The 21,424-nt window shown below is 49.8% G+C and overlaps 6 protein-coding genes across 7 annotated transcripts; 2 read left to right on the forward strand and 4 right to left on the reverse strand.

Moving 5' to 3' along the window:
* Positions 1 to 4,568: 4,568 nt before the first annotated feature.
* Positions 4,569 to 6,250, reverse strand: PV10_01185 (uncharacterized protein). The gene has a single exon (XM_016365356.1). The coding sequence runs from the start codon at positions 6,238 to 6,240 to the stop codon at positions 4,891 to 4,893; it is 1,350 nt and encodes a 449-aa protein (XP_016229005.1). The 5' UTR covers positions 6,241 to 6,250; the 3' UTR covers positions 4,569 to 4,890.
* Positions 6,251 to 7,192: 942 nt separating this feature from the next.
* PV10_01186 (uroporphyrinogen decarboxylase) lies at positions 7,193 to 8,544 on the forward strand. Its single transcript, XM_016365357.1, has 3 exons — positions 7,193 to 7,320; positions 7,375 to 7,416; positions 7,491 to 8,544. The coding sequence occupies exons 1-3, from the start codon at positions 7,266 to 7,268 to the stop codon at positions 8,483 to 8,485; spliced, it is 1,092 nt and encodes a 363-aa protein (XP_016229006.1). The 5' UTR covers positions 7,193 to 7,265; the 3' UTR covers positions 8,486 to 8,544.
* PV10_01187 lies at positions 8,530 to 11,823 on the reverse strand. 2 transcript variants are annotated; one of them, XM_016365358.1, is made up of 8 exons: positions 11,210 to 11,823; positions 11,097 to 11,137; positions 10,685 to 11,035; positions 10,399 to 10,625; positions 10,297 to 10,349; positions 10,126 to 10,247; positions 8,879 to 10,078; positions 8,530 to 8,812 (listed from the first exon to the last, which is right to left on the reverse strand). In XM_016365358.1, the coding sequence occupies exons 1-8, from the start codon at positions 11,639 to 11,641 to the stop codon at positions 8,806 to 8,808; spliced, it is 2,433 nt and encodes an 810-aa protein (XP_016229007.1). In that variant the 5' UTR covers positions 11,642 to 11,823; the 3' UTR covers positions 8,530 to 8,805. The 2 variants fall into 2 exon arrangements, with proteins under 2 accessions (XP_016229007.1, XP_016229008.1); XM_016365359.1 differs by having other exon boundaries at positions 11,097 to 11,823.
* Positions 11,824 to 13,425: 1,602 nt separating this feature from the next.
* Positions 13,426 to 15,123, forward strand: PV10_01188 (uncharacterized protein). Its single transcript, XM_016365360.1, has one exon. The coding sequence runs from the start codon at positions 13,788 to 13,790 to the stop codon at positions 14,922 to 14,924; it is 1,137 nt and encodes a 378-aa protein (XP_016229009.1). The 5' UTR covers positions 13,426 to 13,787; the 3' UTR covers positions 14,925 to 15,123.
* PV10_01189 (uncharacterized protein) lies at positions 15,048 to 16,079 on the reverse strand. The gene is made up of 4 exons (XM_016365361.1): positions 15,784 to 16,079; positions 15,625 to 15,707; positions 15,274 to 15,539; positions 15,048 to 15,186 (listed from the first exon to the last, which is right to left on the reverse strand). The coding sequence occupies exons 1-4, from the start codon at positions 15,860 to 15,862 to the stop codon at positions 15,162 to 15,164; spliced, it is 453 nt and encodes a 150-aa protein (XP_016229010.1). The 5' UTR covers positions 15,863 to 16,079; the 3' UTR covers positions 15,048 to 15,161.
* Positions 16,080 to 16,275: 196 nt separating this feature from the next.
* On the reverse strand, positions 16,276 to 19,973 carry PV10_01190 (uncharacterized protein; the record flags this gene model as incomplete). Its single annotated transcript, XM_016365362.1, has 8 exons — positions 16,276 to 16,377; positions 16,441 to 16,850; positions 16,901 to 17,192; positions 17,242 to 17,342; positions 17,439 to 17,484; positions 17,535 to 17,593; positions 17,640 to 19,769; positions 19,856 to 19,973. The coding sequence occupies 8 exons, from the start codon at positions 19,971 to 19,973 to the stop codon at positions 16,276 to 16,278; spliced, it is 3,258 nt and encodes a 1,085-aa protein (XP_016229011.1).
* Positions 19,974 to 21,424: the final 1,451 nt, after the last annotated feature.

The raw sequence follows: 21,424 nt of genomic DNA on the forward strand, positions 1-21,424 counted from the left end.
TCTCGTCGTTGTCGGCGCGGGATGGCATGGCCTCGCTGTCGCCAAAACCTACACTGAGGTATCTCCCTCCGCCAAGGTATTGATTGTAGACACGGCCCAATCCATCGGTGGAGTATGGGCAAAGGAGAGACTATATCCTGGTCTCAAGACCAATAATCTGGTTGGATCGTATGAATTTGGCGATTTCCCTATGACGCCGGAACGGTTCGGTGTGATGCCAGGACAACATATTCCTGGCGCTGTCGTTCACCAGTACTTGAATGCCTTTGCGGATGAATTCGGTTTGACATCTAAATTGAGGTTTCAGACTAAAGTCGAGACTGCTGAGTTGCAGGATAATGGTGACTGGGTACTCAGTTTGTCGAGTGTGTCGTCGTCGTCATTCCCCACATCCACGCCATTAGTCCTCCGGACCAAGAAACTGGTCGTGGCAACAGGATTGACCTCTGAGCCATATATGCCTGAGTTTCCAGGCCGAGCGGCCTTCAAGGGCCGGCTACTGCATTCCATCAATCTCAAGGAACGGGCCAAGGACATCGAAGCGTCGCGTGAGGTCGTCGTGCTGGGTGCCAACAAGTCAGCTTGGGATACTTGCTTCTCCGCTGCCACTGCGGGCGCTCATGTCACTATGGTCATCCGTCCTGGCGGTGGTGGCCCCAGCTGGGTATGGCCCGTCACATTCACACCGTTTCATCTATCGATCCAGCGACTGGCAACGACCAGACTTTGTTCTCTGTTCGATCCATGTATCTGGGCCCAGGAAAGTAACAACAACAGGATCTTCAACTGGACACGCTGGATCCTGCACAAGACCTGGCTCGGTCAGAAACTGGTGGGCCTTTTCTGGGGATGGCTAGGCTCTATCATCTGTAAGGCGAATGCCTACGATACTCACCCGGAATTAGCCAAATTGAAGCCCTGGAGCTCGACATTCTGGATGGGCAATTCGCTTGGAGTGCACAACTACGACTCCAACTGGTTCGACCTGGTCCGGAAAGGGAGGATCAGCGTCCAGATCGCCGACGTGAGCTTCTTGTCTGAAAAAGGCGTCCATTTGTCCAACAATCAGGTCTTGGACGCAGACACGTTCGTCTGTTGCACTGGGTGGAAGACAACACCACCGATCAAATTCCTACCGGAGTCGATCGTACCCGACTTGGGGATTCCCTGCATGATACCAGCAGGTCAGCAGCAGCAGAAGGAATTGGATTTACAATCCATACACGCTCGGGTCTTACAAGAAGCGCCGATGTTGCGACAGGGTCCTGTACGAACATTACATCCGTCTGCGGCTCCCGTTGCCGTTCCCGTTGCCATTCCTAATGCCAGGGTCAACGACAATGACAAACCAAAGATTCAGTCCAAGGCCCAGGTCCAGCCCCAGGTCCAGGCCCGTTCCAGGTCAAGTTATCAGTTATACCGATTCCTTGTCCCATCAGACCCCAAGTTCTTACACCATCGCAACATCGCATTCATTGGAACCCATTTGGCCATCAACGCCGTGACGGTGGCGCAAGCCCAGGCACTGTGGATCACAGCCTTCTTTACCAACAAACTCGTCAATCTTGACCCCTCCTCACCCTCACCCTCACCTTCACGCCTCGATCCCGCCCAGGTCGAGTATGACACTCTACTGCAAAACGAGTATTGCCGACTAAGGCATCCTCATGCGGGTGGCGGGGCTGGCGATCGATGTCCGGATCTGTGCTTTGACGGTCTGATGTACACGGATCTCCTCATCCACGATCTTGGCCTGAATGTTCTGAGAAAGGGTAGTTGGTGGAAGGATTTGTTCTGCAGATATCAGCCGGCTGATTACTACGGTATTACCAGGGAATGGATGGAGAAAGCCTTATAGCCCCCGATCTCGACATCCTGGACCTTTCCCCTCCTTCGATCCCTTCTACTAATACTACTTCGTATTACTGCTAGCACTAGTAGCGGCAATCTCACTAGTGGAGACTCGTTTATCTCTCTCTCTCTCTTTCTCAATCTTTTGCCAATTTTCGAATTGAACCCCTCCCAGCGTCTTGAGCGGCACGATTTGCTTAGTGACTCAGAGTTGGGCGGGCGTGCATGCATGCATACTTTGATGCGTGCGCCGAGTGTGCCGTGCGACGTTCAGGCTGGGATTGGTGCGGCGTCCTGTTTTGGCTTGACACACATGCATGACACACTGACCGAAGTTGGGGGATCATCATTTTGACACAGCAGGATCCGAAGTGCAACTTTCTGTGGCGTTTGGGGGGAAGTTTTCATTCTGCTGATAGGACCATAGAGCAGATCATATTCTCGACCTAGCTTGGCTATCGAACATTGTCTACGCCCACTCTCTGGAAATCGGTATGAGTGACTTGGCAGAGCATGGATGAGAGAAATGAATGAGAATGTGCATCACACCAAAGCCTATGGTTGGTCAGAATGGCATGTATTTCGTGTGATCTGGCTCCCAGGTCTCACGCCATTGGTCCTCTATACCAGCTGAATGTGCTATACCATGTCAACCCCATGGCCACGAGAACATGTATCACAGTGGCGGGGTCTCGACACCCGTATAAATTCGATGCCCTTGTTGACTATGGCCATGGCAACAAAAGGCGGAGTAGCTCACCTCATCCTCACCTCCAACCTGTGACGAGATCCCTGTAGAGACCGCATGTGCATGCTGTTCTGGGTCTGCCATTCGAGCAAATCTGGTTGGGGACCGTCTTCGTGGGTCATACAGACATGAACAACACCGCTCTGTCGCTGTGGAACATGGCGGTGTATATGAGTCTCTCCATTTCCATTTGGTGTCCGGCAGCCAACAGCCGCAATAATATCGTTATTTACTATCCAAGGCTCTGGAATTGATCTGGACTGGCCAGTAAACATTTTGCATCCAACAAGCACGTCAACCTGTCAACGATGGAAAAAAAGTCAGAGACTCACGTCCATCCTCAACAGCTACCAGATGGCAATAGTCCAAGGGACTCATTCGTCGAACCAGTCGCGGAACCAGAGCAACACGTCCACTTGAAGACTATCATCTTACTCATTGTAAGCTACAGCATTCGACCATCAATCAGTGGCACTGACAACATGCTAGGCAATCGTCACTGGGTATGCTGTCCAGGTCTTCAACATTGTCGGCGCTGGTTTCCTCGGCCAGAGCATAGTAGCAGCGGTTGGAGGGGGTGATCAAGTCACCTGGTTGGTGTCAAGCGTGACAATCATGGCGGCTTGCCTTGGACTGCCCATCAGTCAATCCGCCGATCACTGGGGCCGTAAGTGGTTCGTTGTGATTCTTAGTGGGCTTTCCACTGTTGGGTGTATTGTCGTGGCGACCGCCGAATCTATGGCAGTGGCAATCGTGGGCCAATGTATTGTTGGCCTCTCATACGCAGTCCAAGCTCTCGAGCATTCGATTGCGTCCGAAATTCTTCCCAGAAAGTATCGACCATATGCCCAAGCCTCAATCAGTGCCGCGACCTCTCTAGGTGGCGTCGCGGGACTTCTCATCGGTGGTGCCCTGACACGCAACAACCCCTCCGGCTTTCGTACATACTGGTATATCACTGCTGGTTTGTATGCAGCGACCACCCTCACCATTGCCTGGCTATATAATCCTCCTCTCCGCGAATTACAACAAAAGCTGACCACCTTTGAGAAGTTGGCTCGCCTGGACTGGATCGGCTATTGCTTCGTCATCTGCGGCTTAGTTCTCTTCTCTTTTGCCCTTACCTCATCCACTGGAATATATCCATGGCGCAGTGCAGAGATCCTGGTTCCACTCGTCCTTGGAAGCGCATTTCTCTTGGCCTTTGGCATCTATGAATGGAGATTTACCTCGACCGGAATGCTGCATCATGATCTGTTCTCTCGTTCCCGAAACTTTGCCCTGGCCGAGCTGTGTATCTTCCTTGAAGGTATCTGTTTCTTTGCATCCAATAATTACTTCGGATATGAAGTGGCGGTCCTGTATGACCAGGATCAATTCCATGCTGGACTCTGGTATACAGTCGCATGGTGGTCATGTCTGGTCTCGGCTTGGGTGGCTGGGCTGTACTGCTCAAGGACCAAAACAGTGCGGTTGACGGTGGTGCTAGCCATGGCGGCTTGGACTTTGTTCAACGCGCTGATGGCGACTTTGACACCATCGACGCGGTCCCATATTCTCGGTTATGCACCGTTCATGGGTATTGGATTTGGTGCGGCATTGAATATCCTCGTCGTGGTCGCCCAGCTTTCAACACCACCAGAACTCATCTCAATCACTACTGGTCTGCTGTTGGCGACACGGGGATTTGGTGGCACAGTCGGATTGTCCATCTACACAGCCATCTTCACTGGTACACTTACCAATGAGCTTCCGGGCAAGGTAGGGCGGGCAACAGTTGCTCTAGGATTGGACCCCTCTTATGTGGACCAATTAGTGGCATACGTCGCCACGAGTGACTGGGCTAGTGTCGGCAACATGCCGAATATGACGGAATCTATATCCCAAGCTGCTCTCGTAGCTTCCAAGGAGGCGTATACACTCGCATTCCGATATGTGTGGATATGCGCTGCAGTCTTCTGCGCATTTGGGATCCTTGGTAGGTGGAGGAGGCGATCATATTTCATGAAGAAACCCTGGCTAATTTATGCAATGTGCTCTAGCGGCCGCTTTCTTGATAGATCCAAAGGGTGAATTCAACGGACATATCGATGCTCCAGTTGAAACAGAGGAAGAATTGAGCCGTGGGCGAATCCAAATTATGAGGCATGGCCAGGTATAGAAAGGTGAGGTCAAAGAAACATCAAATGCCGTTGTGGTGCAAGCTTTGGAGCGAAAAGGCGATGCAAGTCGTCTGCGTTTAACGGAAAATTGGTCTCGGCCTAAGGCTCCAGCCTTGATAATATAGTTGTCTAGATTTCCTTTTTCACAAAGTGCTCTGGTTTATGGGTGGTTTCAAAATCGATGTGAACATAAGCCCTTTCGATATCCGGTAGACTCTCAAGCTTCATCTGCAATTCTTCGGCGATATCATGACAAACGCGGAGAGTCTCATCTGGGTCCATGACGACATCGACCTCAACGACCAGCCTTGGGCCAGAATGCCAGGCGCGGACAGTATCGATCTGCTTGATACGTTCACTGTGTGTCATGCTGACATAAGTGATGAGTTGCTGGGTTTCCGTGTCGGCGGTGATGCCAATGAGCAGTTGGAATTCCGAGTATGCAGTGCGTAGCCAGAGAAATGTGATGAGGACGGATAGGACAATGGCACCAGCAGGGTCAAGCCACCATCTCAGCTTAGAACCACCGACAGAGGTCAAAATACCAAAGCCGTTGACGAAAAGATCATTGCGGTGATCCTCCCACAGAATGCGAATTTGGGAATACTGGTTGCGCAGAGCCCAACAGTAGAGGAAGAGGAGAAATTTTGTGCAAAAGGCAATGCTGACTGCGATGACTGAGGGCAGATGAAAGCTTTTGGTTTCATCCGTGGAGCCCTGGCTGAGATCTTGGATGGAAAATGCAATCAAGATGAAACTGACCGCAATCATGAGAAAGCAAAATACAATGTTGCCGGCGTTTTCAATGCGAGCCTTTCCCGCGGGGAATTTGCGGGCATCGACCTTTTGAACAGCCTTGTGAGACAAGATGAGGGTGAGGTTGGAAAGCGGGTCGAAGATGGAATCCGCCATGGTGGTGAACAGAGATAAGGAGCCTGAGGCAATAGCGCCATAAACCTGGAGAGCAGCAAGACAGATGTTTGCGCCGAAACTTCCGTAGACGGCAATCTTGTATTGGAGATGGTTGGAGGCATGAGTATCTCGTGCTTCGCGAACATGTTGATCCACGGGCTTCAGAAAGTTTTCAATCTGCTCGTTCTGGTTCTTGTAGAAGTCGACGACTTGGGAGGAGGCATTTTGGCCGGTGATACCGAGGGGACTGCAGATGGCATTCCGTTTGCGAGCAGTGTTGGCGGTGATGCGGTCGAGTTCTGACCTTGACTTTAGACGACGGGAGAGGTCGAGAGGGTCTGAGGAAGAAGACTGGTCGGGAAATTGATTCTCAGCATCAAATGTTGAGGCTGTTCGGTGACGGGACAGCATGTCTGGGGTATCGTGGATGGCGGAGGCTTTGGCCTCACCATGCAGGAGGTTCGAGGCAGGCATTGGACTGTAGACATCGCGAGATGGATGGCGATGGTAAGGATTGGGGTCGAGTTCCATGAAGCGATCGTTGGGATTTTGGTTGCCTGCGTCCATGGTGAAAGTTGGCAGGCACGGCAGGTTGCAGTTTGTCGGTGAGGAAGGAGCTACCGAGTGCAGGAGAAATGGGCAGCAGATCAGGAAGGTGCAACTCTCACTCTTTCCCAGTTTTGAGAAAACAGATTCTCCTGAACAACTTATCTCTGGGAGAAAGGATCAAGAAGAGTGAGAATGCTTGAGAAGACTAAGGATATGCATTTGTTGAGAGATGGGGAAAGACAAATTGCCCTTGTTCATGTTCTTGTACGGGCGACCCTTGAATTACGAAGTATACCCTAAGTACCTAGTGACTGTGGTTACAAGGGGACTTACTCCAGGTTTCAGGCTTTTTCAAGCATTGGCACGCTAACTAAGTAAGCCTCAGCGGGGTAGATCTCATGCCAGATGCTATCAGACTATCGTGGCCAAAGGTTAAGCAACGTGCCAATGTACCATTTTACTTGGAAAACGCACCGTGCTTTAGCATTTACGTAACCAAACAATCAACTCACTGCGAGTAGACACTTATTCTTTTCGGATATAGTTATTCATCTCACGTAAAAGTAACGCTATACATACAGTATGTCAGAAACGAGAAGGAAAGAAGAGATCTAAGCAGCCTAGGCATTTGACTCTCCACACCGATCGCTTGGAGCCTGGAACAAGGCTCTGCCTCAGGCAGTCAGTCCTCTACTTTGCCCCGAGGACTGATGTAGGGGCAACTGGACGATTCGTATGAAGACGTACACAAGCAACTCCTCAAGCATTTGTATAGGTATATGAGATATACGCTCTTCAATAGGTTCTAACACGGCTTGAAGGTTCCTCTTAGCCATTGTGCGTTGGTGGTTATTATATGTATGACTGTTGCCAAGAATATCACACCCCGGTTGAACCTCGGCCAATTCAAAGTAGGCGTGTAAATTGTCTCTGGCGCAGCAAGAAAGAAAGCCTCTCGACAAGCTATGTATTTTATACCAGTCTAACACCTGGATGTATTCCCTCGGAGCTCTTTGACCTTGGAGAATAAAAGAATTCTCGAAATGACCAAACAATTTGCGCCCTTGAAAAATGACCGACTGCTTCGAGCAGCGCGGGGTAAGTTTCACTCTTCACGAACTTGAACAACCTCAACTGATCGCCCCTCAACAGGCGAGAAAGTCGACCGACCACCCATCTGGGTGATGCGACAAGGTATGCGGCGGTCAGTGCCAAACTGCCCATCTCTCAACCCTCACTCGATCGGACGCGCTGACTCAGTTTCCCAGCTGGACGATACCTACCAGAATACCATGAAGCCAAAGGCAAGAATGACTTTTTCGAATGCTGTCGATCTCCCGAAATCGCTTCCACTCTCACTCTCCAACCCGTCGACCGCTACGACGGCCTCATCGATGCTGCAATTATCTTCTCCGACATTCTGGTCATCCCTCAGGCGGTGGGAATGGACGTCAAGATGGTGGATGGAGTGGGCCCCAAGTTTCCCAATCCCCTTCATTCACCCGCAGACGAACAGTATCAAGAGATCATCAAGCGGAAAGTCGATGTTGCCAAAGAGTTGGATTACGTCTACAAAGCCATTACACTGACACGGACAAAACTCGCCGGTCGGGTACCCTTGTATGGATTCTGCGGTGCACCATGGACGTTGATGTGCTACATGGTGGAAGGCGGAGGAACCAAACTCTTCCGGGAGGCCAAAACGTGGGTCTACAAATACGGCAAAGAGAGCAAGACGCTATTACAAAAGCTGTCGGAGATCTGTGTCGAACACCTCGCCCTGCAGGTCAAGGCAGGCGCACAGATTGTGCAAGTCTTTGACTCGTGGGCCGGAGAGCTCTCACCCAGCTCATTCAAAGAATTCGCCCTCCCTTCCCTCCGATATATTTCCGAGCACCTACCTCGAAGACTACGCGAATTGGGCGAGGATGTCGTTCCAATGGTTGTCTTTGCCAAAGGTGCATGGTACGCCTTGGATGACCTGTGTGAGTCTGGCTACGATGTGGTGGGACTCGATTGGCTACATGATCCGGCCGAGGCAGTCAAGATCGCCCGAGGCCGAGTGACTTTGCAAGGAAATGCAGACCCGGGAGTCCTGTACGGGAGTCACGAGTCGATTACAGCGGTGGCAGAAAATGTCGTCAAGGGATTCGGTGGCGGCAAAGAGAGGTGGATTGTCAACCTCGGTCACGGAATCACCCCAGGAGTGAATCCGGATGATCTCAAGTTTTTCTTCCAAGAGATCCATCGATGTACGACCTAATTTTGGCGCACAAAAAAAGGGTAAAAAAAAGAAATAGACATAGTCGCTTATGAAGCCACGATCAAATCTTCTCTCAACTTTGGACCTCCAGGTCTGAGTCGCCACTTGTATCTGCAACTAACTTACTTTGTCTGAAGAGAAGAAACATTCTTGATAAACTCGTTTCATCATTCAGTAGTTTCCAACCCTACGATACAGAGAATACTACTCTCTAAGCCTAGCTACCATGGTAGAGCATTCCCAACGGTGGAACGATCGCTGGATCTATTGCTTCTTGATCTCGTAACGCATACAAATCTTTGGCTTTTGGTCTTGTTACTTCACCATCTGTTGTTTCCACCTGTTAGTCATGATTCACGCATGAATGTAAAGTAGGGGAAGGAAAACACTCACCCAAAAGCTTCCTCGATATATTCCAGTCCCTTCTTACCCTGTTTCAAGGCTCTATGGGCAGCAGCACGAGCCTCATCAGCCATAGCCGCAGGCCCACAGGTAAGGATAGCGATTTTTCCTCCCCTGGAGCCAGCGGCATTCACCTGGTCGACAAAAGCCGAAACATCCTCCTGGATATTAGGTCTGTGACTGGAGATCTCAATGTCATCGAAATCGATTGACGATGGAGAGGCAATCGCCTTGAGTTTTTCGGGAGCGACAAGAGCCTTGGCCTTCTTGTCCCGCGTAGCGAAGAATTTGAAGGTGATATCTTCTCGGTGTAGGAATGGTCGTAGTTCACGAGATGCGATGTCTCGGATCATCGCAGATTGCTTTGTGGCCCAGATGACGGTGATGTTACGGGTCCGTGTTCCCCTGGTCTGTTGTTGAGAATCAGGGGATGGAGATTGCTTTGGTGAGGTCAACCGTAGATGTTGCTGGAGATATGGAACTGCACCTGCAATTCCTGTGCCTCCGACGACGAAGATGACGTTCTCGAAGCTCCTGAGTGGACTACATTCTCCATAGGGGCCTTCCACGAGGATTCTCGTGTTGGTTATGCCTTGTGGTCCTGCCTTCACGCACTCGTCGCGGAGGCGTTTAGTCCAGCCGTTGAATGGTCGAATGAAGAATACCAGCTTGTGTTGTCCTGGGGCAATCAGTGGTCTTGAGGTTTCGAGTTTGGTGTCTGACAATGATGTTGGCGTTGGTGATGTAGACCCTGAAGAAGAAGGCATGTTGTCAGATCCAATGCTGCCTTCGGATTTCTCCATTATGAGTGTAGGTCGAACGTCAGGGTCAGAACTAGGCTGGTTAGTGAAACCCTCAACGGGATCACCTTCTTCTTCACCAGCGGCGTAATATGCCGCTAGAGTAAAAGGATGATTCTCCCAAAATCTCAGCTTATTGAACTGATAGATGTAATAATGTTGACCAGGTCCAGGCTTAAGCAATCGAGATCCTGGGAAAGCCTCAATCCGAAGCATGTCGGACTCTTTGTTGTACGTGGCAATTGCCCTGCTAGTCTTGGGAACACCAGAACGTGCCCGGACATTGCAGTATACCAGGCGTCCGAGACGGGCAAACCTATCAAATAGCCAAATTGCAACGCAAGGCCAGAGGTAGCCGTCATACTCTCTAGTAGTGAAAATAGCCGTGTGACTAGAGTCTTGGTTAGCAGAGCCAATGAAAAGATGGAGACATCCTACTAGAAGAGTCCAACGAGAGTGAGCACAGAGAGGGCAATGTGAATAAACAAGAAAATCTCATAGTGGTTCAATCGAGCCCAAACGGACGAAAAGACCAAGAGCAAGCTCATAGTGATGGTAGCCTACAACACGTTAGATGACATGGTTGCGATGGGACCAACGAGACCATACCATGCCTCCCATATACCAGTACTGCTGTTGCCATGAATAGGCGAAATAGCCATCTAGGATGCCATCAGCACAGTGACAAGCTAACCGCGGGAATGAACTTACAATGGATCTCAATAGCGCTCCAACCAATTGAGTGAACAATAGCCTGGATCGTGGCAACGCGAGCGATATGACGGTGGAAAATGTTGAAGGATGAGAAACTCCACCCAGTCAACCAAAGAAAGACGTTGTTTCTACCAGAGAACATCCAGAGAAAAGGCAGGTTAGCATAACAGATGATACCAGTCCTGTCTGAAATGTATCTCCACGCTTGAATAGCCTTGGTATAGCTATAATATGTCAAGTCAGAAGAGATTCACGCAGTCTTGGATGTTTCGGGTCCACTTACTATAGATTTTGTTCAAAAATGTCATAAGACACACAGCAAAGGACAAAGTTGAGGATCCAGAATAGGGCCAAGATGATGGTCTCCATACGTGTTGGGATGCTACACCAGTAGTACAGACGTTGATGATAGGAGCCGAAAGCAGCCGGAATGATCAAATTTGCGCGGAACCAATGGTGTACAGAAACAAAGGGGCTCAGCAACCGTGAAAGCCCCGTTCGAGGGTTGGAAGCTGGAGCCTCGCCCTCAATGTCAATGGTCTTGCGAATGGAACGGGAAGCAAGGATGTGGGAGATGAAACGGTTCGCAATCCCAATGAGAAGCAATGCGCCCCAGAACCCATAGACTCCCCAGCTGAAAGGCAGAGTCAGTCAGAGAATATGTTTCTTGCCAGGAGGGATGAAGAGATGCTTACCCATATTGCTTATGCAGGACATATTGCATGTCAAACGCGGACTATCAATTGTCAGTCTCCTTGTCAGAGTATGATCGTCCCTTGCGTCAAGCTCCGACTCGGGTTATACATACAGAACTCCTGTAGCCGGCTTCATAAAGATCATAAGATATCAAGACGGGCGTCTCCCATACCACTGAAGCATCTCGTGTGTCATATGTCACAATATTCAGGGCAGCGATGTACTCGTCGGTGAGGATGGGAAGTGTTTCAGCGTAGGTGACGAGCTCGACACCGCCATACTCTTCACAATATCCGGCGTAGAGCTTTTCTCCTGCCTCGATCTCTTTTGGAGTGCAATAGAGCTTTGCCGCAGCCCACCAAGAATTGACAATCAACTCATTTCGGCACATGTTCGGGTAATATTCTTCTGAGATGGGTACGAATGAGATTTCGGAGACGGCCGTGTTAATACCAGCCATGCATTGGATGTCCCAATCCATCCCTGCAAGTGCTGGCGAGAGCCAGAGGGCCAGAAGCCAAAGGCACAAAGATCGACCCATCATGGTTTGACAGGCTACGAAAAGAAAACGACTTGAGCTCAGGAAGATTGTGAAAATGCCTCGAGAAAGGTCGAAGTCCTTAGGACAAAGGGGCCCTGGAGATATACCAATCCTCCAAGAAAGGGCTTTCAGTGGGATGCAGAAATCGTCACGCCAGGATCTTTTCCCAGGCTACGAAGCTCGCCGATCATTCTCTAGATGGTGAGAATTTTCTGCTGATTCTTTCTCTTCTCTTTCGCCGGAGGATCATGATAGTGGAGCATCTGTCAGTCGTCCGGTTCTGCTGCTCATGTGCATACATGTTGTGGAGTCCGGGCACGATGTCGACTCGACCGGTCAACTCAAAGCGAAGAATTTATCCCGTTCTGTAAATCCGTTCATGACTATTCGTGCGGAATGGAGGGACAGCCATAACGCTGGCGTGGTATTTTCAGAACCGTGGTCTGATCTCAATGGTCTGGAATGTTACGGTTCCCAGCCTTTCGAGAACCAAAAGCCATGCGTCATGCACTCGAGCTGGTCGGATGAGCACGTACTTGGATTTCAAAAGGCGTAATGCTTGGCGATGGGCATCGTAACGAGTCCATATGGGTTTCTCACCATATCGAACACGCCGACGACATGTCTCCGTCGGATGGAAGACCACTTACCTGATGATCTTATCAGATCAAAATTCTCCCTTTGGGTCCACTTGAGCGTGGGCCACTTGAGAGAAGCATCGAGCCAGACGCCATAGCGGCAAAGAAGAACTAGGTAGAGTGGGGGGTTCGGGCTCGCTGTTCCTTGCCATTGATTGGCAAAAGCTTGAGAAGCATGGCATCTCCAAGTGTGAGAATTCTCGTGTTTTCAGACGTGTGGCCTGTTCCATGGCGCACTCAGTGTTCAAATTACCGTTTCGAGAAATACTATTGCTCACAGAAACCTCTGAAAGCTCAAAGGCCGAAGTCGGAAGTTTAGGTTTATGCACGAAGTTGGTGACCATGTGTTTTTACAGACCCTTTGACGTTGTGCATTTTGCTGATCTGGACCCGGAAAGGAGCGAGGATATGCTTGGCGCCAAGATGGTCCTACTCCGGATTCGCCATACAATATCCACATTTGGTTCTCCACAGGTTCTCCAGAATAACGACGCACATCCTTCATCTCAATGACCTATTTGTTGCTAGAGAAGCTATCTCGTCAGGCTAGACAGCGAGGCGCTTCTCCCTTCTTCCCCCAGCCCGATCATATGGTCGTCCAGCTCTCCACATTGCGGGCTTGCGGACACAGACTCAGCGCCGACGCCGACTAGTCGATTATAGATGCCTCAATAACACTTCACTTATGTAAGTCTGAAGTCTCTATACCCGCACGATAGAGTTTCTCGCCTGCGTGAGGGCTTTTGGAAGCAGTTGAGTCACCACAGTCGATGATCTAGCTCTTCAGTGAAGGCCTAAGTCAGAGAATTCCTGCTCTTTCGGTCTGGGGATCGCCAATAGAAACGCCCCAAAGCAAGCCTTCGCTAAAGAAGTTCTCAACTTGGCATTGGCTCCATGCATAACCAGGTAGGTGGCGGGAGGTTCTCTATACAGGACATCTGCCATGATCCGACCTCCGACCTCCGCAATTGGGATAGCGTTGAATGCATCTTCACTGAATGATCCATCGCTGTGAGCAACGATCAGGGTTCATTGAGTTGGACACTACGACATTGACGAAGCGACTTCGGGATGCAACGCCTTTGCTCCGAGCTCTAGCCGCCATATGGAGCAGGAAGTTGAATAGTCTACCTTTACAAACGTAACGAGTTCTTCTTTACACGTTGATCTGGGCTTTTCCGCCGTATATCGGAGCACAGAATGGACGACAAGGCGTTGAACTCCAAGAAACAAGGCGAGAAGGAATGAATAGTTGAGACTAGCACGACAAGAAGTTGAAAAATGTTGCAATTGACCCCACGAGGAGCGCATGATCGTGAGAAAAGGCAACAGAAACCAAGACAATATTCAACAATACCGCTTTTTCGTCGATCTATGCTTCGAAGCGATTAAATATCACGTTCATTCCCGCCTTGATTCAGACAAAGAGCCTCAAGACATCCTCGCCTTCTAACTCCAGTGGGATATATCTGAGAAAAAAGACCAGAGAAACATTCAAGGTCAAAGCAACAATGTTACGCAGAGCAATTGCCCTTTCAGCCACTTTGGCCACCGCCGCTCTCGCTCAGAGTCATGGCCCGTTCACAGACCTAGTGAGCGTGTTGAATGGAACACACGGATTCTCATCCATCAACGCCTTCATGGAGTACTACCCCAAGCTCCGGGATTCGTTGAATGAACTCAAGAACGTCACCGTCCTGCTACCAAAGGACACTGCTGTGTGGGAGTTCATTGAAGATCCTCGGTACGCGGCCCTAGAGGCCGCCGGCGAAGATGCCCTAGACGCTTTGTTGCGCTACCACTTCATCGATGGCGTGCACGACAACATCACCGATTGGGTGCAGTATCACACCTTGCTGACTTCACCTGAGTACACCGGTGTCACTGGTGGTCAGGTGGTGTTTGGATACAACAACGACCATGGCTTTGAGAAGAGCTTCTACGGTGGCGCTGATCTCAGCGCCAGTGCTGGGAGCGAGCCCATTCTGTTCGACGGTGGTATTGTCTACCCTGTCGACAACGTCCTCACCATCCCCACCAAGCTCGAGGAAGAGGTTGAGGCTGTCGCCAACGAAACGGCCTTTGTTCAGGCTCTACAGAGTGCCGGGCTGTTGGAAGAGGTCCAAGCCCTAACTGACGTGACATACTTTGTGCCCAACAACACCGCCTTCCAACTGGTTCAGGACAGTCTATCGGAGCTCAGCGCCGAGGAACTGGCCGATGTCCTCAAGTACCACATCGTCCAAGGAACCATCCTCTACTACAGCACCTTCAAGGATGGTGTCACGCTCAAGACGCTTCAAGGCGATGATGTGACTATCACCATCAACGCTGAGGAGTATACTGGATTTGTCAACGGGGCTCTCTTCACCTGGAGTGATATGCCCGTCGCCAATGGTGTCGTTATCATCATTGACAACGTCTTGAACCCCAGTGTCACCGATGGCCCGGCTGATAGTGCCGTCGAAGAGGGTGTTGCTGCTTGGCCCACAAATGCCATTCCAACCACGACAGATGACTCGGCTGCTGCTGCCACCACTAGTGAAGAAGCTGCCGCTTACACCGGTGCTGCTCCCTCCATGCACAAAGTCGGCACTGTCAGCATTGCTGCCATGATCGCCATGGTCGCATTTGCTGTCGCTCTATAGACTGTTGCAGTGCGAGAGATACCCAGCCACGCGAAGAACAAGAAAAAAGGGCCAATTATACATGGGCACGTAATGAACGGAGTACGAATGCACGTTATTGAACGAATCAAAGAGCTGGAGAGACAAAAGTCAAGTAGATGGCATTCATAGAGCTAACTAACCTCCCGTTATCCTTCCACTAAAGCAGGAATGTGGAGGTCTAGAAAGCAATATCATCCTCTATCAAGGTAAATATGATCATGGCTCACCGATGTCCTCGTTCCTACAAGACGCCAAGTTAGTCTTCGTCCCGAATCGTGCCGAATATCTGAAAGTGTATTCCGAGTAGAAAGACGGATGGAGGACGTACCAGACATGGGGTTTCTGCTCGATGAACTTCCTCATCAATTCTTTACACTCTTCGTTATCAAAGACCACGACCTCGACACCGCGAGACTTCAAATACTCCTCTCCGCCGACAAATGTCTTGTTCTCGCCAATAACAACCCGCTTGACCTTGTACAGGATGCAAGCCCCAGTGCACATGTCGCAAGGGCTAAGAGATGTGTACATGGTGGATCCTTCATAGGCTGAAGCCGGCAAACGACCCGAGTTCTCTAGTGCCGAGATCTCACCCTGTAGAAACCACAGCCCAAGGCACAAGGGTCAGAAATGTATCCAGTGGGGGATGAGAGAATTCTTCTGGTCGGAATCAACTGACATGTAATGTGGCGCTGCCCTTCTGCACGCGCATATTATGTCCTCGCCCAATGACGGTGCCGTCCTTAGCAACCAGACATGCGCCTGTGTCGTAGTAGTAAGGTCAGAAGAGATCAAGCTGCATCAAACCGGCGTGAATGACAAAATGCACCGCACTCACCGATTGGGACACCGCCTTCTGCAAATCCTTGCTTGGCCTCTTCCACCGCGGCCAGGAAGCCCGGGTCTGTTTCGGACATGATGAGATGATTTCGGAGGGGTGGGTATCTTTTCTCGGGATGGCTGGTACCAACACGGGGTAGGATAGACAGATGACAGGAGTAAACGAGTGCAGGGGTACCAGGTAGTCTCAGTTGACTTGTATCTTGGTGGGTGGTGGTTTGTATATGTATGTAGATATTTTAATTTTTTAATTTGTGTAGTTGTTCCTTTGATAAGAATATGGGTGGCTCCTTCCTCCGTTGGTATACCTGTCTGCACCTGCCGCACCGCACATGTCCGCCAGTCTGGGGCTCCTTCCCTTTTCTATCGCCAACCCAACATTGGCAGGCACGGCAGGTCGAGCAATGTAAAATCTGCTCCGTAATCACGTGCTGCTCGCCCGCACCATGCCGCTTTTAAAACCACGACCTTGCCACTCATCTTCTTAGCTTCACACATCTTTTTGGTTCTTTGTGCTGATCGCAGCAAGGGTTTCAACAGCCTTACGCACGTCATTGACGATAATCGCGTCTACACCGGCCACTGCTTGGATCTATGCATAACCTGGTTAATGCCACAGCTTGGTCATCGGTGGACTGGAAAGATTGATGCATACCTTGACCCCTTCGACTTGGTCGTTGAATTCTCCATAAGTGGCAGTCACCATTCCCTTTCCTTTCCCTTTGACGTATCCCACCAATTGTGGCGCAAAAACAAAAGGTTCACTCGCCAATACTATGCCATCTAACTCCCACATGTTGGCAAAGCTTACCGCCTCCTGCAGACTCGTAGCACGAACGTCTGTTGGCTGCCAGTTGCCAGAATCTGTCCCGAAAAAGATCGGCCAACGGGACTGCTTTCGGGCCAGCAAAATACAGATTTCAGGGCTGAAAGATGAAAGTAGAATGGCGCGGCCGGATATATTTTGGGCAAGGCACTGCAAACTGCTATCGGTGAAGAAATTGGCTTCGACGAAAAACGGGTCCATCTTCCAATCGTCTGTCGCTTCGGAGAAGATAGGGTATTCTTGGCTGGTTAATCTCTTTATTGTGATAACACAGGCACTCGGAGCTTACTGAGTTCAATGTCAAGCGCTATGTCTTGCGGGAGCTTTCTCAGTAGCTGTTCGAGGGTAACAAACTTCCCGTTAATGAAGTCACCCCTGATGTTGCCCTTGAAACCTCTCGAATTATAGTCGAATGTGTGCTTGATCCTGGACATGAAAGGCCCCATTTGGACAGTATCAGCAGAGCTCAGGCTCAATCTTCGTGTCTTTCTGCTTAAGGGGTGCTGGGATATTCCTTTCTTTTCTTCCAAAGAGATTGTAGACAGCCGCTGATCGGACTGCTCATTACTGATATGCATAAACTAAAGAATTAATATGATGAGGGTTCCGCGGTCGAGCATGAAGACTCACCTGCTCGAACGTGATATCTTGCATTGGAGCGTCAATTCCAACTTCAGACACCAGGAAGTCATGATAGACCACGGGGACATGGTCCTTGGTCAGTTGCACATCTACAGCATTAGCCACTATCGATCATCATATTAGAACCAAGCTCACCGAGCTATAGTAGTTGTTAGACTCATTTCCACTGTGTAGTTCTTGAAGACTTTCCTCAACATAAGAAGCGCCTAGATGTGCAGCTGATAGAAAAGACTAGGGAATGCTGTCAGTAGAAATAATCTTGCTCGAACATGAGTTCATACCTCGATGGTGTTTTCTCCAACCTGAAGTCTTCGAGGGGTTGGTAAGTTTTGTCCCAGTCCTGACTTGTATCAGCGAATGATAATAAAGAAGAGCATGGAGAATACCTCGGTGTCCGACAATCTTCGAGTGACCATTCTCGGACCACAGTGTTTCGGTATTGACAGGTGGAGTACTCGGCAGTGTTAACGGTGTCGATATGATGAAGCTGAAAACAACAGTTCCAAGATATTCCAAGCGGTCAGTTGACATTATTGCAACACTAAAATCTCTGCTGATACTTTCCCGCTTCATATCGACGCCTTTTTTAAAACTATCGAGCAAACTCATTCCCCTCCCAATCAAATTTCTATCTTCACCATCTAGTGGTACAGCGCGGAACAGATTGAAGACCAATTTTGCATCCATGGCGTTGGGGACGGTAAATGTGTAAGGTGTATTGGGTGCATCTTTCAACAAGGGTAGCCGGACTGTGTACCTTAAGCCGGGCGCACCCGCCACCCAGATATCGAGGGAAAATAAAGACTCGGGATGGATGTCAAGAGCATTTTTGGTCAAATTCGAACTCAACGAGACAGCTGGTGCAGTATCCGACGAGTCCAGAGAGCCTATGTTGACGATGATATTACTCTCAGTCGCAGAACAATTGCGGCTTGGTTGTCCCCTGTTGAAGGCCTTCTGTTTCGCAGGAGCCTGGAGTTTGTCTTGGAGTTGTTCAACCTGTTCAGCGGCCAAACCTTCGGCTACTCCGGAGAGGGCTTTCGAGAGTGAAATGTGACCCCTATAACATGCATGATCAATGGCACTCCAACCTGCACAGTCACGGTGCTCAACCTGTGCACGATGTTTGAGAAGCATCTTGGCTACATCGCTATTTCCTTCTGAGCTTGCAATGATCAGCGGACTCCAACCCTTGGCAATTTCAGCTTTATCAACAAGAGCCCCGTGACGCAGTAGTAGTTCCACCAAAGTCATGTTTCCAGATCGAGCCGCAAGATAAAGAGGTGTCTGCCCAAATGCGTCGGAGCAGTTGACGTCGACATCAAAGTCGAGAAGACATGCGACAGCCTCTGAAAACCTTGTTCTCGCCGCAAATAGAAGGAGCTCGTTATATGCTCTTCCAAGCTGTGACGGGACATCGGAAATGTCTAGAGAAGCCTCGTTGTAGAAATGAATGAGTGTCTTTGTAACATCTAGATGACCGCTGAAAAGTGACAATTGCAAAGGGTTCCGCTTTTGACTGTCTTCAAGCAGAATGGCCGACTGGACTGCTGCTCTATCACTTTGTCTCCACGTTGTCATGAATTTTAAGACGAGCTCGCAGATGCCCACCGAACCACCTTCACAGGCGTAATGAAGAGGTATTTGCCCGAAGTCATCTGGTTTGAATAGAAGATCGAGCCCCTCGACAATCAAGCGGTCTAGCAGGTGGGCCAATAGGGACGAAGAGAGTCTATCCCTTGTTGATAGCACTTCGCCCTTCTCGCTAGCAGTCCAGCAAAGCTCAACGATAACATCGCGAAGACAACTCTCAATCCACCCCACCGAGTCGTAAGCATGGGCACGAGATATAATGACATCGACCGATGCGCGTGAAGAAAATCGAATCGAGTATTGAAACAGGACTTTGAAAAATTGACCCCGTGAGAAAGCCAATTGCCCACCGCAAGCATTATCGATCAGTTTTTCCAGGTCAAGCGGCTCGCCACGGTCAAGATCGTAAAGAAGCGGAAGTGCTGGGATACTAGAGTCGACTCTCGCAAGTCGACCTTGAAAGCCCTTATGGGCACTGCACGGTGAGGTAGCAATGTTCTCTTGTGCTTGCGTGATCAAAGCAATGGTCTGTTGCAAATCACCCAAGACTTTCAAAGATTGATACTGAGTCTTGAATTCCTTACCATAAAGGCTTCCCTCGATCCGAGTCGAAATTGAACTTCCCACTGCGCCGGAGGAGCGGACTTTTCGAATTAACCGTTCGAAGGCATCGGTGTTAACATGACCATACCATCGTAAACGTCCGAGTTCCTCTGCCAGTTTTACAAAGACTCTCTTCTTGTGTCGCGATTCGCAAGAACTTAATCCATCGCATGCGAAGTGGCTCGGAAATTCTGCATCAGGATCTTGATCACTACCTTGCCGTCTGGGTATCGAAGATACGTTTGAGAGCAATGTGGCTTGAGTGCTGCAGTAAAATAGATTTACCGATTCAACTGCGCTTGAAAAAGACACAACGAATTCTAGGGACACCAATTGATCAGAACCATTGCTTTGGGTCAAGTATTCAGGCGGGAAAGAAAAACCGCATTTCGGATCTTGCACATACCTCGAACATCATTCTTTGCTCTGCAGTCTTTCCAAAGTCTCTTCAAGGCTGCGTAATTCACATAGGCATCAGCCCACTCGGCTATCTGGCTTTTGTGATAATCTCGACCGAACTTCATGTTGATATCAATTCATCTGTGCTTTCCGGGGAATGACTGCCTTGTAATGAGATGCAAAATGGCATTAGGGAAAGTGAAGCCGCAATTGCACGGCTTCATTGTGTGAAGTGTAGTTCTTGAAGACAGTGGTTTGCAGGTTGACTGACACGCGGCTGTCACCACAATTCCTCTGGCTTGAACTCGAATTCGAATTCGCCGGAAGAAGTCTTCTGCCTGTTTGTGAGAATGCCCCGGGTTCTGAGTCGAGCCTCCTTACAGTAGACTTAAGCAAGGGGCCTCCTCAGCCCTGCCAGTCCCGGTGGCTAGGGAAGGATCATAAACCCCGGTTTGCAGGCTCTCATGCAGAAGCTAGGCTGGACCTGTGAGTGCCCCCAGAGTCATGCAGTCTTTGTCTCGGTTCAAAAGCACGCCCTTGCTCACAGCTGCTGCAATATGCTGCACGCTATTCGACCTTGCCAGCCAGCGTGGATGGCACCCGTCGTTTCAAGTAGTAGCTTGATTGGATATCTGCAAGACCCTTTCCTTTTCTCTAATGCAGCACGTATCTGCCTACACTACGAGTAAGACCCATGCGCATTGCAGCGCCGAAAGATGCCTTGAGTACATATGGCTTTTGCAGGGTTACTCTCCAGTCAGTGTGAGTGGAATCTTAGAAGATCCTGATGCCTTATTATGATCAACTAGAGCCCTGTAGAATACTTGAAATACATATATCTCACCATATTTATCTAGATATGAAAGAGAAGTGTCTCCAGCATATAGCTTCTCAACCTTGTCAGTCCCACTTTCTACTCGTTCACGCACACCAACTGTAGATCAAGTTCGGCCTAGGACCAAACAAGTTTCTTCCGACTCGGTTTCAGCCGCTAAGGAACCTTAACCTTACTTCACGATCCTACTGATGAATCACACAACCCGATAGAAGCCCGCGAATCCCCAGCATCGCAGTTGCGGTAGGTAGGATCGGCTAAAGATATTGCTCGACGTGGTCAAGGAGCTAGACATAATGTTCCGTTGGGGTGCTGTCTGGATGCATCAATATTGACCAGGCGACCACATTGCGAGCGGCTTCCGGGGAAGAAGGGGTGAATCTTCTTCACCTGGGCAGGTCAGGTGCGATGATGCCATGTTCAACAAGCCAGACCCACACTTGTCTCCCTCACGGGCTGTAGTGAGACAGTCGTAGCGTGCCAAAAGGGAGGGAGAAGACAGCAATCATGCGAGCTCATGTTTGGAAGCGGTACCATCCTGACATTGAGAGGGCGCAGAAAGAAATCGCATCAATCAAGTCAAACCTCAATGTCATCCTTCAGATCACCAATCTGTAAGTATGGCCACTGCTTTTCTTTGTGAAGCATCTTGCTCTCCCATTGTCCGTGCCACTGCCCTTGCCACTACGCCGTCACCGGATGCAAGGTAGCTGAGCTCGTGACGTGGCGGCTGCAAACGGA

Source organism: Exophiala mesophila, assembly GCF_000836275.1.
Source record: "Exophiala mesophila strain CBS 40295 unplaced genomic scaffold supercont1.1, whole genome shotgun sequence".
NCBI classification, from domain to species: domain Eukaryota; kingdom Fungi; phylum Ascomycota; class Eurotiomycetes; order Chaetothyriales; family Herpotrichiellaceae; genus Exophiala; species Exophiala mesophila.

Coding starts and splice junctions, on each gene's coding strand:
- PV10_01185 (XM_016365356.1), bottom strand. CDS start 6,240: ATGGACGCAGGCAACCAAAATCCCAACGATCGCTTCATGGAACTCGAC.
- PV10_01186 (XM_016365357.1), top strand. CDS start 7,266: ATGACCAAACAATTTGCGCCCTTGAAAAATGACCGACTGCTTCGAGCA. Junction 7,321..7,374: donor ACTGCTTCGAGCAGCGCGGG/GTAAGTTTCACT, acceptor GCCCCTCAACAG/GCGAGAAAGTCGACCGACCA. Junction 7,417..7,490: donor CATCTGGGTGATGCGACAAG/GTATGCGGCGGT, acceptor TCAGTTTCCCAG/CTGGACGATACCTACCAGAA.
- PV10_01187 (XM_016365358.1), bottom strand. CDS start 11,641: ATGATGGGTCGATCTTTGTGCCTTTGGCTTCTGGCCCTCTGGCTCTCG. Junction 11,138..11,209: donor AAGCCGGCTACAGGAGTTCT/GTATGTATAACC, acceptor GACAATTGATAG/TCCGCGTTTGACATGCAATA. Junction 11,036..11,096: donor GTCCTGCATAAGCAATATGG/GTAAGCATCTCT, acceptor TCTGCCTTTCAG/CTGGGGAGTCTATGGGTTCT.
- PV10_01188 (XM_016365360.1), top strand. CDS start 13,788: ATGTTACGCAGAGCAATTGCCCTTTCAGCCACTTTGGCCACCGCCGCT.
- PV10_01189 (XM_016365361.1), bottom strand. CDS start 15,862: ATGTCCGAAACAGACCCGGGCTTCCTGGCCGCGGTGGAAGAGGCCAAG. Junction 15,708..15,783: donor AGAAGGCGGTGTCCCAATCG/GTGAGTGCGGTG, acceptor ACTACGACACAG/GCGCATGTCTGGTTGCTAAG. Junction 15,187..15,273: donor GAGCAGAAACCCCATGTCTG/GTACGTCCTCCA, acceptor GGCGTCTTGTAG/GAACGAGGACATCGGTGAGC.